At 56.8% G+C, this 16690-nt stretch overlaps 1 protein-coding gene across 5 annotated transcripts in view; it reads right to left on the bottom strand.

Annotated features, from left to right (window-relative positions):
* Positions 1-563: 563 nt before the first annotated feature.
* Positions 564-16690, bottom strand: part of CAD (carbamoyl-phosphate synthetase 2, aspartate transcarbamylase, and dihydroorotase) — a 25239-nt gene continuing 9112 nt past the window's right edge. The window contains exons 14-44 of one of the 5 annotated variants that reach the window (XM_005874864.2): positions 16134-16258; positions 15839-15969; positions 12138-12250; positions 11472-11716; positions 11013-11259; positions 10549-10647; positions 10140-10364; positions 9878-10060; positions 9464-9682; positions 9027-9194; positions 8256-8438; positions 8066-8170; positions 7122-7361; positions 6801-6882; positions 6354-6520; positions 6052-6216; positions 5778-5909; positions 5403-5604; positions 4854-5044; positions 4612-4752; positions 4323-4424; positions 3844-3940; positions 3184-3228; positions 2910-3079; positions 2743-2805; positions 2061-2273; positions 1835-1960; positions 1509-1664; positions 1323-1424; positions 1027-1121; positions 564-921 (exon numbers count right to left, since the gene is read on the bottom strand). In XM_005874864.2, the coding sequence (XP_005874926.1) occupies positions 810-921; positions 1027-1121; positions 1323-1424; positions 1509-1664; positions 1835-1960; positions 2061-2273; positions 2743-2805; positions 2910-3079; positions 3184-3228; positions 3844-3940; positions 4323-4424; positions 4612-4752; positions 4854-5044; positions 5403-5604; positions 5778-5909; positions 6052-6216; positions 6354-6520; positions 6801-6882; positions 7122-7361; positions 8066-8170; positions 8256-8438; positions 9027-9194; positions 9464-9682; positions 9878-10060; positions 10140-10364; positions 10549-10647; positions 11013-11259; positions 11472-11716; positions 12138-12250; positions 15839-15969; positions 16134-16258 (4644 nt within the window). In that variant the 3' untranslated portion in view covers positions 564-809. Of the gene's footprint in view, positions 922-1026; positions 1122-1322; positions 1425-1508; positions 1665-1834; positions 1961-2060; positions 2274-2303; positions 2806-2909; positions 3083-3183; positions 3229-3843; positions 3941-4322; positions 4425-4611; positions 4753-4853; positions 5045-5402; positions 5605-5777; positions 5910-6051; positions 6217-6353; positions 6521-6800; positions 6883-7121; positions 7362-8065; positions 8171-8255; positions 8439-9026; positions 9195-9463; positions 9683-9877; positions 10061-10139; positions 10365-10548; positions 10648-11012; positions 11260-11471; positions 11717-12137; positions 12251-15838; positions 15970-16133; positions 16259-16690 lie in introns of those variants that run through there. The other 4 variants (XM_005874863.2, XM_014546636.1, XM_014546635.1 and 1 more) reach the window with 4 other exon arrangements.

Genomic DNA, 16690 nt, shown 5'->3' on the forward strand with positions numbered 1-16690 from the left:
CCTGGGATGGACAGCTCACACGCTGGAAGACCCACGGAGGCCCTAACCTGCAGACGCATGAGCTACTGCACCCGTCCCCTACCCCGGGGTTTCCCAGCCAGAGTGCCCCTCAGCCCTCTGTCCCTAGTCCAGTCTGAAAAGTCCCGGGTCAGGCAGAGGCTCCCAGCAGTGCTGGCAGCTTGAGAACTTCCAGGCGAGGTGTGAGGATCAGTGGCCGCCTCAGCTACTGAAGGACCGACCAGGCAGAGGAGAGAAGAGGCCTACAGGATCATGAACCTCACCAGCAGGCTGCTGAGCCTTCTTTCACCAGGACTCATGTCAGGACTTGGAGTGCAACTTAATTGAGGAAGGAGGGCTGCACATATATCCGCGTGGCTCAGGTCTCCAACAGAACAGCATGTTCCTGCCCAGACCCCAAAGAGCCATGGCTCCGATAATGCTGAACTTGGCTGCTCAGCCCTGGCTCGAGCAGGAGCCTGCCGTTCTCATTTTCTGGAAGAAAGCTCTGCTTATTACACTTGGCATCCTATGCTGAAGCCAAAAGACATGCAAGGAAGCAGGACTAGAGGCAGCTAAGCTATTTATTAAGTCAGTAGAAAAACTGTACAGAATTGAGGTGCAAGCGGGAGACAGTTTAACCCCTGTGCTGCAGAGCTCTGTCCAGTCCAATACCAGGAGTGTGGTCTGCACATGTGTGCATATGAGCACGGGAGCTACCTGGATACCCCAGAGCATCGGCGTGTGTGGCCCCCGTGGGGGGCACCGGATTCCGTGCCCAGCAGTTGGGCCAAAGGCTGAGGAGCGGGGCCCTAGAGGCGGCCCAGCACGCCCAGCACGGTGGCTAACAGAGCCATGCGTATGTACATGCCGTTCTCGGCCTGGCGGAAGTAGGCTGCTCGGGGGTCCGAGTCCACCTCCACGCTGCGAGAGAAGGCGAGAGTCACCACAAAGCCCGCGATGGCCTATCCAGGCCTCAGTGGGCCCCCCAGCCAGCCCCCAGGGGAGCCTCCACTCTCGTCACGTCACCTGATCTCGTTGACGCGGGGCATGGGGTGCATCACCACCATCTTCTTCTTGGCCCGGGTCATGATGTGGGGAGTGAGGATGAACTGGCCGAAGCACTGAGACAGACAGGGGCCCTGTCAGCACCTCAGGGTAGGGAGGCATGAGGCCACAGCCCCAGCTCCCCCAGGTCCCCGCCACACCCACAGGACGTGACCACACCCAGGGCGCTGACCAAGCTCCAGGAGCCTCCCCACCCTCCTGGCCTCTTGTCAGGGTGCCCGGCGCACCAGCCCCGGCTCCTGAGCCCCGGCACTCACAGCTTCATACTCCTGGGCAGAGGCGAAGCGCTCCTTCTGGATCCGAGTCATGTACAGCACGTCGGTGTCGGGCAGCGCCGCCTCGATGCTCTCAAACTTCTCCTGAAGAGCGAGGCCGAGGTGGGGTGAATGCAGGGCCAGGTCTGCCTGCCTGACCCCGGCCCCCCAGGGCTCCCGGGGCCTCACCTGCTTGGTGCCACGGGAGGCCACGAAGGCCCACACGTCGGGCGGCATGCACAGGCCGGGCGGTGCCACGTAGCGCAGGCTGACTCGGTACTGGGTAAGCAGGCAAGCCAGGGAGTGCACTGTGCGTCCGTGCTTCAGGTCCCCCACCATCGTGATCTAGGGGAGGAACCCCGTCACAAGAGGGCCCCCATACTGAGCACCCCTTCCCATTTCAGAGCTTTGGCCTCGGCCCGCATGTGGGTCTCCTTGATGCAGCATGCCCGGGGTCAAGGAGCGACTTCCCACCGCCTCCCTCGCCGGGCCTCCCTGGGCAGCCCCCCCCTCACCGTCATGCCGTTGACAGTGCCAAGCTCCTCCTGGATGGTGAAGATGTCCAGCAGGGCCTGGGTGGGATGCTCTCCAACCCCATCCCCAGCGTTGATCACTGGCCTCCGGCAGTGCTTGGCTGCCAGCTGTGAAAACGGCACAAGGGAGGAGAGTCCTGCCCTCTGCGTCTCCCAGCCTCAGCCCCGCCCTCCCTGGGTCCCGGGCACAGGAGCCCAGGCGCCTCACCTCCACGGCTCCGGGCTGGGGGTGCCGAAGCACCACGACGTCGGCGTAGCAGCTCATGGTCTGCACGGAGTCGGCCAGGGATTCACCCTTCTGGACGGAGGATGTGGCTTCTGAGAAGCTGAGCACAGAGCCCCCCAGCCGGGCCATGGCTGCTGCAAAGGAGCTGCTGGTCCTCGTGCTCACCTCGTAGAACATGGAGGCCATCACCTTTCCCTGGGGGAGAGGGATGTGTACGTGTGTGTTCCTCTCAGGGCACACACAGGCTGCCTCTCTGCGGCTTACACAAGGGAGTCTGCGAGGATCCCTCCCCCAACCCTCCCCACGAATGCCACCATCTGTGTCATGCTGAGCTAAAGGCTCTGCCTCCAAAAAGCCATTGCTAAGCGTCTGAATGAGACACATTCTCTGGGAGAAAAGGAAACATCCCAGCTCTCCCCCACGAGTCCATCAGCACAGACCAAGGGACCAGGTGAGTGGGCTGATGCTCAGGGCTTCGCAAGTCAGCTGCATGCTGACAGGAGGACATGGGACCTGGAGCAGCAGGCCCTCCCAGCAGAGAAAGCTGAGTGAGAGGGAGGTTCGGACTCACACGAGGTGCTTATGGCAGGGGAGGGAGGCCCCCCTGACCACCGCACAGCCCTGCTGACGGGCCGGGATCCTCAGCCCATGGCCCGACCCTGACCTTGAGGATGTCGAGGCTCCGCTTTTTCTGCATCGTGCGCGCCACATTGAACAGGTGAGACATCTAAGAAAGATCCGGAGTCAGCTGGGAGGGCAGCGCCTGGAGGTCCCGGCCCCAAGCTGCCAGATCCTTTCGCTCTGGTGCCCCGGTCCCCCGCCCCCAGGCACCTGGTCCTTGGTGAACTGCTGGACGGACAGGATATGTTGGCCCACTAATGAGTGTAGCAGGGGTGAGGTCTGGGGGTGCAGCAGGCCAGGGGTCCCCAGGTTCTGGGGTGATGCCTGTCTAGGTACTGGTGGTGGAGGGTAGCAGGTGCCATCAAGGGTTCCCATCAGCTCTGCTGTGAGGGACGGGGCAGAAGAGGCTGGTCAGAGTGTCCCTCCTGCCAGGCCGGATCAGAGGTCCCCGAGGCGAGTGTGTCGGGGGGAGGGGGGCTCTCACCTGGCTCAGCTGCCTTCCGAGACACCTTTTCCTTTGGCTCCTCGGCTGCAAACAGGCAACAGCACAGATGTAAGCCTGGGGGTGAGGGCTGAGAAGACCTCCCCTCCCCCTCCCACCTGGACTCTGAATGACAGAGTCTGTGTTAAACTGACTCACACCACAGTAGCTCCAGCAGGTTAGGGGAGGGCAAAGGACTAGCAGCTCTGGGGGCACACGTGATTTCCCATGGGGCTGCTGTAGATGAGCAGTGGCCCCCAACCCCCCCGGGCCCTCCCAAGTGGCAAAGGGATCCTAGGGAAGGGAACGGCCAGGCTCACATCACCCCCTGGATTTACCCCACGCTCTGCTGCCCTGTGGGATCCCAGTTCCCAGGCGCAGGAATGCAGCTGCCCACAACAAAAAGGGCCTGTGAGAAGAAGCTGTGGGGGCCTACCTGACGCTGGGCAGACTGATTTAGGCAAAGGTTGGTACAGTGGGTCAGACTAGAATGAGGGGGTGGCAGGAAGGACAGGGTAAGGAGATAGCGATGAGGTGTGGGGAGGGGAGGGCCTGGATCAGCTCCCAGGCCCCTGTTGCATCCGGGACACTGGGGGCGCAGGGGAGAGGGGCTGCCCCACATCTCCACGTCCAGGTGGCGCACCGACATGACAGGCCTCTTACCTGGCAGACCTGGGTCCGAGGCTCGGTGGATTCGGGGCGGCAGGTGGAAGCGGCCATCAGGAAGCCCTGGGACGCCCCGGCGGGGCCTTTCAGGCGTCTGCAGAGCAAACACTGGTCTCGTGTTTGAAAAACCACTGACCCAGCCCCTTCTCAAGTTCACCCCATCATGAAAGCCAACTGCTCAGTGTCCACAGGGACTCCATTCTCGAGGACCCCCCCCGAGCACGGTGCTGTCCGCAGCAGGGCAGGCACTCTGCTTTCTAGAGGCGCGTGCTGGCCCCACCACCGCCCCCGAGATCTCTGGTTAATGGATCCGTGTTTCCCACAGGCAACCTCCTAAACTGACAGTTAATTCTGTGGTCTGCAGCAGACAGAAGCAGGTGGTGGGGATCTTAACTGTCAAGTAAAGAGCCTTCCACCCTGAAACCCCAGCCCTGGCTGCCACTCCCAGACTCCCCCCAGCCCAGCAGTGTGTGTACCGTGTTGACCTCGCTGGCGGCTGGGGCTGAGGGCGTGAGCTGGGGAACGGCTCCCTGAGGCCACTTGCGAACATCCTGTCCGTAGCCCGGGGGCACCAGAACCTGCAGGCAGGAGGCAGGGGCGGGGAGTGAGGAGAGAGCCCGACTGGGATTGAAGGAATGACACCAGCAAGGAGAAAGAGTGCCCTGGGGGACTGAACCAGGGCAGCTGGAGGGGTAGTGGACAGCACAGATGTGCTGGGTGGGATGAAACGACACAACTGGGATTGGGCACCGGCCACACACGTACCTGCCCATCAATATAGGCAACCTCTCCTCGTAGGACCACACGTCGCACGGTGCCCTTCACCTTCTGCCCCTCAAAGGGTGTCCAGTGGGCCTTGGAGAAGGGCATGTGGCTGGGGACTGTCCATTCATGCTCCAGATCCACCTGCCGGAGTCAAGAGTGAAGCGAGGGAAAGACCACCCATGGGAGAAGCCCAGGGTTGGAGAGGCCCCCGCTGCTCTGGGCCGCATCCCGCCATCCCCCACCTCCACGTAGGTGTCCTCCTGTGGGGGCAGATGAAAGATCCGCCGAGGGTTGTGGTGCAGGCGCTGCAGCAGGTCGTCCAGACTGAGCCGGCCCTCGCTCACAGCCGTCAGCAGCAACGGCAGCATGGTCTCTAGCCCGGGGAAGCCAGGGGGCGGCCGGGGCCCACACTTCTCCTCCAAGGTGTGGGGGGCTGGAGAAAGGGCAGACCCTCAGCACCTGTCACCTCCACCTCGGGGAGCCAGGCCAGGACTGCCGCCTCCCTCCCGGCACTCTCTTCTCTGGGGATCGGGAAATGGTGAACAGGAACGACGGCCATCTTCTGGGGCCCACCCTTCCCCATGGTCTCTCGTGTACCATTTCACTTATGTCCTTGTTCATTCTTTCACTGAACGTTTATCAAGCACCCACCGCGCACCCGGCACTGTATAGGGGCTGGGGCACTGCACAGATCAAGTCGCAGTCTTCGTGGGGCCAGGGGCCTGGCCCAGATCCCCTGGGCTGGGCACGGGCCCTGCTGGGCAGAGGAGGCGCACTGCGGGCCCGCTCACCGTGGTCTGAGGCGAAGCAGTCGATGACGGCCATGTTCTCCCACAGGGCCTCCACGTCCTGCCGGGAGCCCAGCTCAGGCCGGACCTCCCCCTTCCCAGGCCCCAGGCGCTCCAGGTCGTCTCGGCTCAGGAACAGATGGTGGGGCGCCACCTCACAGGTCACGGGCAGCCCCCGGGCCTTGGCGGCTTTAATCAGCAGGATCTGGGGGGAGAGCACGGAAATGCAGAGGAGGCCTCTCCCGACGCCCTGCCCCACAAGCCCCGCAGCCAACATCCCTTCTTGAAAGTTATGGGGCGGACAAGCTGAGGGTCCAGCTCCAGGCTCCTTGGACCCTCACTGCCCCCAAGGACTCCCCTGACCTCCTGGTGCCTCACCTCCTCCTTCCGTGCCACGTGACAGATGTGCACCGAGCGCTGGGTCAGCTGAGCCACCATGAGGACAGCGGCCACGCTCTGCCGCTCCGCGTGGGCCACGATGGGAAGGTGGGGCGGCCACGTCTCGAAATGCTGGGGGCAGAAAGAATTTTCTGGGAGAGCCTGGAGCCCTCACAGAGCTCTCTTGGCTCCTCACTGCTGTCGGCCCACTTTGTGGGGCTCTCCAGCCAGCAGGGATTGTCCGGCTGCCGCCCCCCCACTGCCCACTCCCTACCTCCATCCACTGGTCCACGCTGTCCAGCCGCAGCTCGGAGAAGGTCTCGTTGAGGTAGAGCTTCAGCCCAGCAGCAGACCCAGCCACCGGACCCAGGGTCCCTGCATTTTCCGACGAGGCTCCGAGGAATAAGGCGAAGTCACAGCGGGCACCAGCCTCTGCCAGCTGGGGAGGACAATATGAGATAAGGGCCCAGCGCACCCATGCCAGTCTGGCACCAGTGGCCTGGGCCCCTGGGGAGGGGCAGGGGGAGGCTGGTGGGGACACATGGGTCACCATGAAGCAGGGGTGCAAGAGCTCACCTTCTGGGCCAGGGCCAGAGCGGGGGCATCGATGATGGGGGGCCGGGTATTAGGCATGGCACACACCATGGTGACACCTCCAGCCAGGGCGGCAGCTGTGCCCGAGGCAAAATCCTCCTTGTGTGTGCCACCTGGTTCCCGCAGGTGCACGTGCACATCAATCAGTCCTGGGAGAATGGGGAGGCGGTAAGATCAGAGGAAGATTCATACGTGAAGGGCATCCAGGAAGTAACTGGGGCGGCAGGAAAATGAAAGCGAGAGGTGGGAGGTAACTCAATCAAGGGCAGTGTGGACTGGGGAGTGAAGGAGCTCAGAGTGACCAAGATTCGGGGCGTCCACGCTGTGCAGTCCAGGGCAGGGGTGGGCCCTCGGCCATTCCCCACCACACCAGGGTCTCTGACAGCTGTTCCCAGCGGCCAGAGCCAGGTCCCCCTGAGCTGCACGTACCAGGTAGCCGCACAAGCTTTTGGGAGGTCATGCAGTCAACATGCACCTTCATGGGAGGGACTGGCCCGATCTGGCCCAGGGCCTGCAGATGAAAACCACGGTCAGCTCTGACTTAAGGGCATCCTGGGAGTTGTAGGTAGGGACTGGGTTTCCCATAAACCAGGCTCCTGCCTATCTTCACCTTCTCTCTCTGCAGCCACAAAGTCGGATTACTAGCGTGGCTGCTTCATATTGAGATTTCCCGACCCACGACATGCTCACTTCTCCCTCCTCCCCCATTAGCACTGGCTGTCTCCCTCCCTGCACCCAGGTCTCAGTTACCTCCACAAATAGTTTGGTGCATTTGATGTCAATGATGAGGGGCACAGAGAAGTCAGCGGCCAGACGTCGGGTACGGTAGCCCTTGGTGACGAAGGAAGACAGACGGCGGCCCCCAGCTCCACGCATGGACAGGTTAATCACCAGCTCAAAGTGATTCTCTGCCAGCTGCTCCAAGATGCTTCGCTGTGGTGGACACTCACCATCGACTGCCTCCTCAAAGTGCCAGTCCACAGCTGTTACCTGGGGCCGAGACAAGGGCAGGGCCAATCTGAGCCTGGCAGGGGTCAGGAAGGCCGGCCTGAAGGGAGGGGAGGAGGCCTGAGAGCCCATGAGAAGACTGGGTGGGGACCAGGGCTGCCTCTATTTGCTAGTGGCAGTCTATTTCTTGACAGGGAAGACATCTAAACTTGTGATGGACTCTGCAGGATGAGCCTACACACACACACACACACACACACACACACAGAAAAAATTCTGAGAAAAAATATATTAGAACTAGATGCCCTCCACACACACACACACACACACAGAAAAAATTCTGAGAAAAAATATATTAGAACTAGATGCCTGGTGCATGAATTCATGCACGGGTGGGGTCCCTTGGCCTGGCTGGCGATCAGGCTGATCTGGGCTGGCCGGTCAGGGGGAGGTTGGCTGTGGCAGCTCCTGTGTTGAGCATCTGCCCCCTGGTGGTCAGTGCAGGTAACAGCTACCAGCCGGTCATCCGGTTGTCCAGCCTTAACAGTAGCTTAGGCTTTTATATATAGAGATGTTAACAGTGGTAGAGAACTCTCAGGGCTTTTTTCTTTTCTGCATATTCTACTCTCTCTGAATGGAATATACATGATTTGTACAATAACAATAAAAGCAGGGGAAGAGGGAAAGAATTCTTTGGTGCTTTCGAACCCTTGCAGGGCAGTGTGGGGAGGCCGTGGAGCCTGTACCTTGACCCCGTGCTCGGTGTAGAAGTCGGCGGTGCCCAGACTGGCATAGAGGCTGTAGCCCAGGCTCTCCAGCAGCCGCACAGTTGGGAGCAGCTCACTCTTGTTCTGACCAAGCAGAGGAAGATGAGGTTATGCTTTCCAGTCTCCCACTTCAAGGCCAGGCCATCCACCCCCACCCCCAATTCTGTACCTTATAGCTGCCAATGGTCAGCAGGATGTTCTTCTTGGGGATCTTAAAGCCAGTGCTTAGCATGGCCTTGAGGTAGGCCTCACAGCGGCTCTCCCCAAAGCCGGCCACTTCCCCGGTGCTGGTCATTTCCACACCCAACACCACGTCAGCACCCGCCAGGCGGGAGAAGGAAAACTGGGGCACCTGAGGGAGCAGGAGGTGAGAGAGGCCAGGGCGAGGGGCCACCTCCCCAGTGGGAGAGGCAGCCACAGACCCTCTCCTGGGTCCCATCCAAACAGCGGGGTTAGCCTGCCTGCTGCTGCTCCACGTGTGCCCTACACCCACCACCAGCTGCCTCCCCAGCACACCTGGGCCTTCCCTCAGCCTCCCTCGGCTGTCCCCTGGCCTTGGACAAGCTCTGCAAATCAAACAGCCGACCGTCCTTCCAGGCCTAGTTCAAGTGCCACCGTGCCTCTGAAGCCGTCCCAGGTCACCCTTTTTGGAAGTGGTACCTGCTGTCTGCAAACTCCTTTAGCATTTTTCATATCTCTACTATGTAGGCCTATTAGAAACTGTCCTATAAACAAGCTGTTTTGGACCCAACTTCTCTCGCCTCCCATTAGAGTGAAAGCTCCTAAGGGACAGAGGCCACCTCATCGCTCCACGGCCGAGCAACGCCTGCCCACAGCAGGTGTTGGGTTTACATGCTGACTGCCAACGTGTACGTGAGGGAACTCTCTCCCCCTGCCTCCGGCTGCTGCCTGCGAACCTCAGGGTGCCGATCCTCCTTACCTTGACCCCCACGACTCCAGAGCCAGTCATGAGCCCCACAGGCTCCACTTCTTCCCCCATGATGACCCGCGTGGCTAAGGCTACCAGGTCTACGCCCAGTGTCTTGGAGACGAAGGGAAAGGAGCGAGAGACACGCACGTTGCATTCGATGACTTTCAGCTGGTCGTCCTGGGGCAGAGAAGAACGGTCAGGCCTTCCCAGGCTGGGCTTGCGGACGTACCTCCCTGACCTCGACTCATCCCCTCACTTATTTCTGTGGGGAATCGACCAGGTCAGAAACCCTGACACTGCGGGTCCTAGTCACCACCCGTCCCTCCAGCCTTCGTGCCTACTTTCACGAGGGCCGGAGAGAGGGCCGAGCTCCCTGGCACTGGGGCCAGCACAGAACGAGGAGGCACTGTGGCCCTTTCGTCCCTTCCTTTAACCCCCCTCCCTACCTTGGCAATCAGCTGCAGATTGAAGGGTCCCGTGACCTGCAGCTCCTGGCCCACGGCATGCACGATGGCCTGGATCCGCTCCAGGGTTTTGGCAGTGATGTCTTGTGGTGGGGTCACCAGGGTGGCATCCCCGGAGTGCACGCCTGCATTCTCCACATGCTCTGAGATGGCGATGGCTGCCACCACACCATCACAGGCCACAGCGTCCACGTCAATCTCCTGGGGGGAGGGCATGTGTGTGTGCGCAGGGCAATGTGAGGTGGAGCAAGGACCACTGTCTTCTCCCACTTGCCCCAGGTGCTCCCTTGCTTTAAGAGCCCTGGTGCAACCCAGCCTTCCCAGTCCACGGTGCCTATGAACGTCTGTAGGACCAGAGAGGGGCTGCCCTCAGAGACTTCTTTGTCTGCAGCCTACCTTGGCCTCCTGGATGAACTTGGAGATGACCACAGGGTGCTCCTTGGAGACGGCTGCTGCGCTGCTCAGGAAGCGCTCCAGGTCCCCATCAGTGTAGGCCACATTCATAGCAGCGCCACTCAGCACATAGGAGGGGCGCACCACGCAGGGGTACCCCACCGTCTGGCAGAACTGGCGAGCAGACTAAGGGTGCAGGGAGCTTAGCTAGGTTGGTCGCACTCACCCATGCCATCCTCCAGCCTCCCACGAGGTCCCAGCCCACCTCCAGGTCACTCAGCTCCCTCCACTGAGGCTGGCTGATGCCAATGGTATCAAGGAGCCGGGAGAACTTGAAACGGTTCTCAGCCGAGTCGATGGCTTCAGGGGAGGTGCCCAGCACCCGGCACTGCTGCCGATGCAAAGCCATGGCCATGTTGTTGGGCAGCTGCCCTCCCATGGAGAGGATCACGCCTTCGGGGCTCTCCAGCTCATAGATGTCCATCACCACCTACAGGGCAGGAGGAGACACGGCGGTGGGGACAAGTGGGGTCAGGGCCTCGGCCTCTGGCTCACTGCTCCTCACCCGCCACCACGTCCCTTCACACCCCACAACTTCCAAAGGATCTTATGTCAGCCAGTTACTCCCACTTGATCCCGGCCCCTCAGGCTGAGAGAGCCTGCATCCCTCTCACCTCAAAAGAGATCTCATCAAAGTAGAGTCGGTCACACATGTCATAGTCGGTACTGACTGTCTCCGGGTTGTAGTTCACCATGATGGTCTTATACCCCATCTGCAATGGGGAGGGACTGAGATTAGCAATCAGGTGAGAGGGGGAGATGGAGAAACTAAGCCACAGCCCCTACTCTGGAGAGCACCGCCTCAGCTTCCTCAGTAACCGCGCAGCTCACCCCCCTGGGAGGGAAGTGGGGCCGGCACCGCAGGCATTGAGAAGTGGCACCAAGTGCTGGAAAGGAGACACATGCCTGTGTGGGGCACAAGATAGGCTCAGGGGACCTTTGCCCCAACCCAAAGCCCTACAATTGATGCCAAGAGTAGCAATTAACAGGAAGTGCCAGGACGGAGCACGGGTGGAAGGCAGTCTCTGGAGCTGAACAGAGCAGCAGGGAAAACAGTGTGAGAGACGAGCTCCCGGACCTTCCGGAGCTGCTGGATGCAGCCCACGGCACACCAGTCGAACTCGACGCTGGAGCCGATTCGGTAGACGCCGGAGCCAAGGACCAGGACGTGAGGCGTCCGAAAGGTGAGGTCGTGGGTGGTGCTCCAGTACGTCAGGTACAGGTAGTTCGTCTGCGCCGGCCACTCAGCGGCCACTGTGTCAATCTGTTTCACCGCCGGGCAGATCCCCAGCTCCTGCCGCAGCTTGCGGACAGCCAGCTCTGTGCTAAAGGAAAGAGGACAGGAACATAGGCCCTGGGCGAGCGGTGCCGGCTGAGTAGCGGAGGAAGATCCCAGGGCAGGGGTCACAGAGGAAAATACCCGAGGGAAGGTCAGAGGCCGCCAACGCCCCCCACCCTCCCTTTCTGGGGGCCTCTCACTGGTACCAGGGGTCACTGCCCCACATTTCTCAGCCCGAGGCCCTCGCCGCCACCTCACCTGAGAACCGCAAGGGCGATCTGCTTGTCTGAGAAACCAAGGCGCTTGGCCTGGTGCAGCAGGTGTGGGGGCAAAGGCTGCCCTCGGTGCTGCTCCAGCAGCTGGGCGTGTGCGATGATCCGCTTCATGCGGTGCAGGAACCAGCGGTCAATGCGTGTGAGCTCGTACAGGCGCTCCACCGAGTAGCCAGCCCACAGAGCAGCTGCCACCACAAAGATCCGCTTATCTGTCGGAGTCTCCAACTCCTAATGGGAGAGGGCAGACAGATGGGTACGAAGCATTGTGCAGAGGCAGGAGATGGCAGGATGTTAAGCAAAATGTTCCCAATCTACTGTCAGCACCTCAGACAGCCGAGAGCATGACTGTCATCATCTTAGAAGAGGAAACGGCAGGCCGGCGCAGAGGCTCTGCAGTCGCGAAAACCTGGACATGGATCCTGGCCCTGCCTCTCCCTGCCAAGGCAGCGCCCAGCAAGTTCAGCCACCTCCCTAAGTCTGTTTCCTCCTCTATCAAACCAAGGCTAATACGTCCTCATAGAACAAATGAGATGACATCCCCAAATCCTCAGCAAAGTGAAAACACAGCCAGTGTCCACTGAAGACTGCTGCTGCTATTGCTGGTCATGGGCTCCTGGGCTGGGGACAGAGAGCAGCAGCGTCCACTTACCATGTCACTGACTGGCTTTACTGTGTGGTCAAAGCCCATACAGTTCTCGTCCACCATGCGCAGCGCCTTCTGGAAGGCCTCCTCGAAGGAACGCCCAATGCCCATGACTTCACCTGGAGACACAGGATGGAAAGACTGAGGGCCTGGTGGTCGGGGAGCTGCCCAGGTCTATGGTTTACAGTCAAGTAACCCTCCCCTCCGGGAGGTTCTCGGGTCCCATGCCCTCTACGATTTTCATGTTTTATTCGTGAATATGGAATTCAAATGCCTAAAATGGGCCCTGGCCAGTGTCGCTCAGTTGGTTGGGCAACATCCTATTCACCAAAAGGTTGCCGGTTCAATTCCTGGTCAGGTCACATGCCAGGTTTGTGGGCTTAATCCCTGGGTAGGGGGCGTGTAAGAGGTAGCCGGTCAATGTTTCTCTTTCAAATTGATGTTCCACTTATGCATTCATTGGTTGATTCTTACATGTGTCCTGACCGGGGATCAAGCCTGCAACCTTGGGGTATCAGGATGATGCTCTAACCAACTGAACTACCCAGCCAGGGCTGTTTTCTATGCTTTGGGTTAGTCCCTTCGGATAAATTTCCAGAAGTGCAGGGGCAACAGGTAAGATACATTTTCTGGCTCTTGTTAAGTATGAATTGCTTTATAAAAGTTTGTGCTTTATAATACAAAGTATACGTTTAACCAACCTTCTAAGAAATGTGTATCATCATTTAAAACAATTTTTATTAAGCCCTAGCCGATTTGGCTCAGTAAATAGAGCATCAGCCCGAGGACTGAAGGGTCCTGGGTTTGATTCTGGTCAAGGGCATGTACCTTGGTTGCAGGCTGAATCCCCGCCCTGGTCAGGTTGGGACTCGTGCAGGAGGCAACCAATGATGTTTCTCTCTATCTCCCTCCCCCTCCCTTCCATTCTCTCTAATAATCAATGGGAAAATATCCTCAGATGGATTAACACAAAAAAAATGTTTTGTTAAGCAGATTATCTCATTTAACTAGATTTCTATTTATTTAAATCCTCACCCAAGGATGATGCTTTTATTTATTTATTTTAATCCTCAACAGAGGACATGCTTTTATTGATTTAGAGAGAGAGGGAGAGAGAGGGAAGAATGGAGGAAGGGAGAGGGAGAGGGAGAGACAGAGAGAAAAAGAGAGAAACACTGATGTGAGAGAAACATTGATCAGTTACCTCCGGTACACACCCTGACTGGGGATTGAACCCGAAATCTTTTTGGTGTATGGGAGGACACTCCAACCAACTGAACCACGTGGCCAGGGTTAGATTTCTATTTATTACTAAGAGTGAGCTCCCCCCCCACCCGCCCCGTTTGTTTACCGATTTCCTGTTCTGTAAGGTTTTGTTCATGTCCTCTGAAAATTTACTCCATGGTTTTCAAGTATTTCTTACCAACTGTATTTATTTACAATCCTAATATTTGTTTCTTTAGAAAGAAATTTAAAACACCAAGATACTAATAGCAGTGTTAAGGAACTGGATTAAAAGTGATTTTAATTCCTTTGTAATGTGTTTATATCATAAGAGTTTTATCTTGGGTAAAAGAAAAACCCAACACTCATACTTGCAGGCCTAGAAAAATCCTGGACTCATATATATGTCCAAATTAATCTCTATGTGACAGTATTACAAGTGATTCTTCTTTGGTTAAACTATCTTTTCTAATTTCTCAATGATAGGTGTATCTTACTAGTATAATAAAAGTTACCAGCCGAAACCGGTTTGGCTCAGTGGATAGAGCGTTGGCCTGCGGACTAAGGGGTCCCAGGTTCGATTCCGGTCAGGGGCATATACCTGGGTTGCAGGCACATCCCCGATGGGAGATGTGCGGGAGGCGGCTGATCGATGTTTCTCTCTCATCGATGTTTCTGACTCTCTATCTCTCTCCCTTCCTCTCTGTAAAAAATCAATAAAATATATTTAAAAAAAATAAAAAAATAAAAAAAATAAAAGTTACCAAAGATCACATTCCAAGAATACTTGAATAGATATAAAGCTCTGAGATGTCTCATCTAGGAATCAATCTTTGATTGTCCTATTTTCAACCCACTTCTTTTAGCCACAATTTAATTATGGCTTTGTTCCCAAGTTTACTATAATTTTCATGTAACAAATTCATCTCCAGAAGGAACAACTTGGCAGTCTTGTAAGATTTCTAAAAATTCTGAAATAATATCTGAGCTTAGACTTAACTTGAGTAAAGGCTACTATTGCTCTTAATGGGAATACGAACACAATAAAGGCTGGTGGCGCTTTGGTTCGTACACGTGCTTGGTGGGCTGACGTGTCTTAGAGGACAGCCTAAGACGACTTAAAAGGACACGATAAGGAAGCATATTAACTCAATCCCAGCATGCCCTGCCACCGCTCGGAGGCCGACCACTCACTGCTCACCACTAAATTTCCTTCTTTTTATGAAAAGGTCTCTGAGCCCGGCTGGTGTGGCCCTGTGGTTGAACATCAACCCATGAGTCAGGAGGTAACAGTTCAATTCCTGGTCAGGGCACATGCCTGAGTTGAGGGCTCGATCTCCAGTAAGGGGCATGCAGCTGATCAATGATTCTCTCTCATCATTGATGTTTCCATCTCTCTCTCCCTCTCCCTTCCTCTCTCTGACGTCAATAAAAACAAATTAAAAGAAAGAAAGAAAGAAAAAAAAAAGGTCTCTGAAATCCTGCTCTCATCTTATACATTGTGTTAAAAAAAAAATCTCATTTAGTGACCATGGCAGAAAGGGCCCAGGAAAGGAGATGTGCTAGGAATGGCCACCACTGCCTTAGCTGGTTTGACTCAGTGGATAGAGTATCTATCAGCCTGTGGACTGAAGGGTCCCGGGTTCGATTCCAGTCAAGGGCACATGCCTGGGTTGCAGGCTCAATTCCCAGTAGGGGGCGTGCAGGAGGCAGCTGATCAATGATTCTCTCTCATCACTGATGTTTCTACCTCTCTCTCCCTCTCCCTTCCTCTCTGAAACAAAAAAACAAACCAACAACAACAAAAGAATGGCTACCCTTCAGTCTGCAGACCACTAACCCTCTCCCTTCCTCTCTAAAATCAATTAAATATATTTAAAGAAAAAGAAAAAGAATGGCTATCACTGTGCTGACGTGGATTTAGAGGGTTCACAGAAAAACAGCAGCCAGTGTTTGCCCTAAGCATCAGAGTTTTAAACTAGCACAGTCACTGCCATTAACAGCCTAAAGGCCGTGGGCAAAATGCCATGAAATGCTGTGGGTGGAGTTTCACGGAACTGGCCTCACTGTAAGAGGAACGCCAGCAAGCAGGTCGTTTTCAGTTCTTGGCTCTGCCCTCTATTCGGCCACAACACTTTCCTTTCGTGGTCCCCTCAGTTACTCAATGGTAAGATGAGGGAGATGGGATTCTCTGATGGCTAGCACCCCCCGCCTCCCCCAGAGTCTGAGCTGCTGTCTGGGAGGGAGGGGGGCATGCGTATTCTGACATAGATTTCCAGATGTCTTTGATCCCCACTCCTAGTAATAAGACCTCCTTTCTTAGTTTGAAATGTCCCTATTAGCTCTGAGGAACTGTATTCCCAAAAGCTGCTAATGTAGATGCTGAAAGGCCATGCCAGGGAACTATCTCTGACATTCCAGATTCTTGGGACAGGTGGGACCCCGGGGGGTGATCTGGGGAGGGGTCTCCGGACGTGTCTCACCAACGCTCTTCATGCAGCTTCCGATCTTTGTGCTGACGCGCAGGAACTTGCTGAGGTCCCAACGAGGAATCTTCACCACACAGTAATCCAGGCTGGGCTCAAAGGCCGCTGTTCCCCCTGTCACCGAGTTCCTGGGAGCCATCGGGTGGGGGTGCCAGAAGGACAGAGGGGGAGATATACCAGCTGAGCCTCCAGATAGCTCTCTCCATCCCCATACCTCCAGGCCAATGTCCTTTTCATACTCCCCGTCCTTGAAAGTTTTCTTTACCTCCCTGATCTCCCCCAACCCTTGTACCTGAGCTCAGGCAGAGGGATGCCCAACGCCAGCTTGGCGGCCACATAGGCCAGTGGATAGCCTGTGGCCTTACTGGCCAGAGCAGAGCTTCGAGAGAGCCTGGCATTCACTTCGATGATATAATACTGCAAAGAGGGAGAACAGAGTCACCAGGTAACTGGCCTAGAAGGCCCACCTAGGAGATCCCAGAAAGGTAAGAAAATAAAGCCCTCCCCAAAGGGATGGGTAGCAACAGCCCCCTACCGCCGAGGCCCAACCCTACCAAAGACAATCCCAGTTTCTGCTCCAGGGTCTGTAGGGCCAAAAGGCCTCTTGGCCTTGAGGCCTCAAAATTTTGGAAGGAGGGCCCAGCAAGCATGGCTCAGTGGTTGAGTGTCGACCTATGAACCAGGAGGTCACGGTTCGATTCCCGGTCAGGGCACATGCCCGGGGTTGCGGGCTTGATCCCCAGTGTGGGGCGTGCAGGAAGCAGCCAATCAACGATTCTCTCTCATCACTGACATTTCTCTCTCTCTTCCTCTCAGAAATCAATAAAAACGTATTTTTAAAAAACCGGG

This window comes from Myotis brandtii, unplaced genomic scaffold (assembly GCF_000412655.1).
Source record: "Myotis brandtii unplaced genomic scaffold, ASM41265v1 scaffold454, whole genome shotgun sequence".
Lineage (NCBI taxonomy): Eukaryota > Metazoa > Chordata > Mammalia > Chiroptera > Vespertilionidae > Myotis > Myotis brandtii.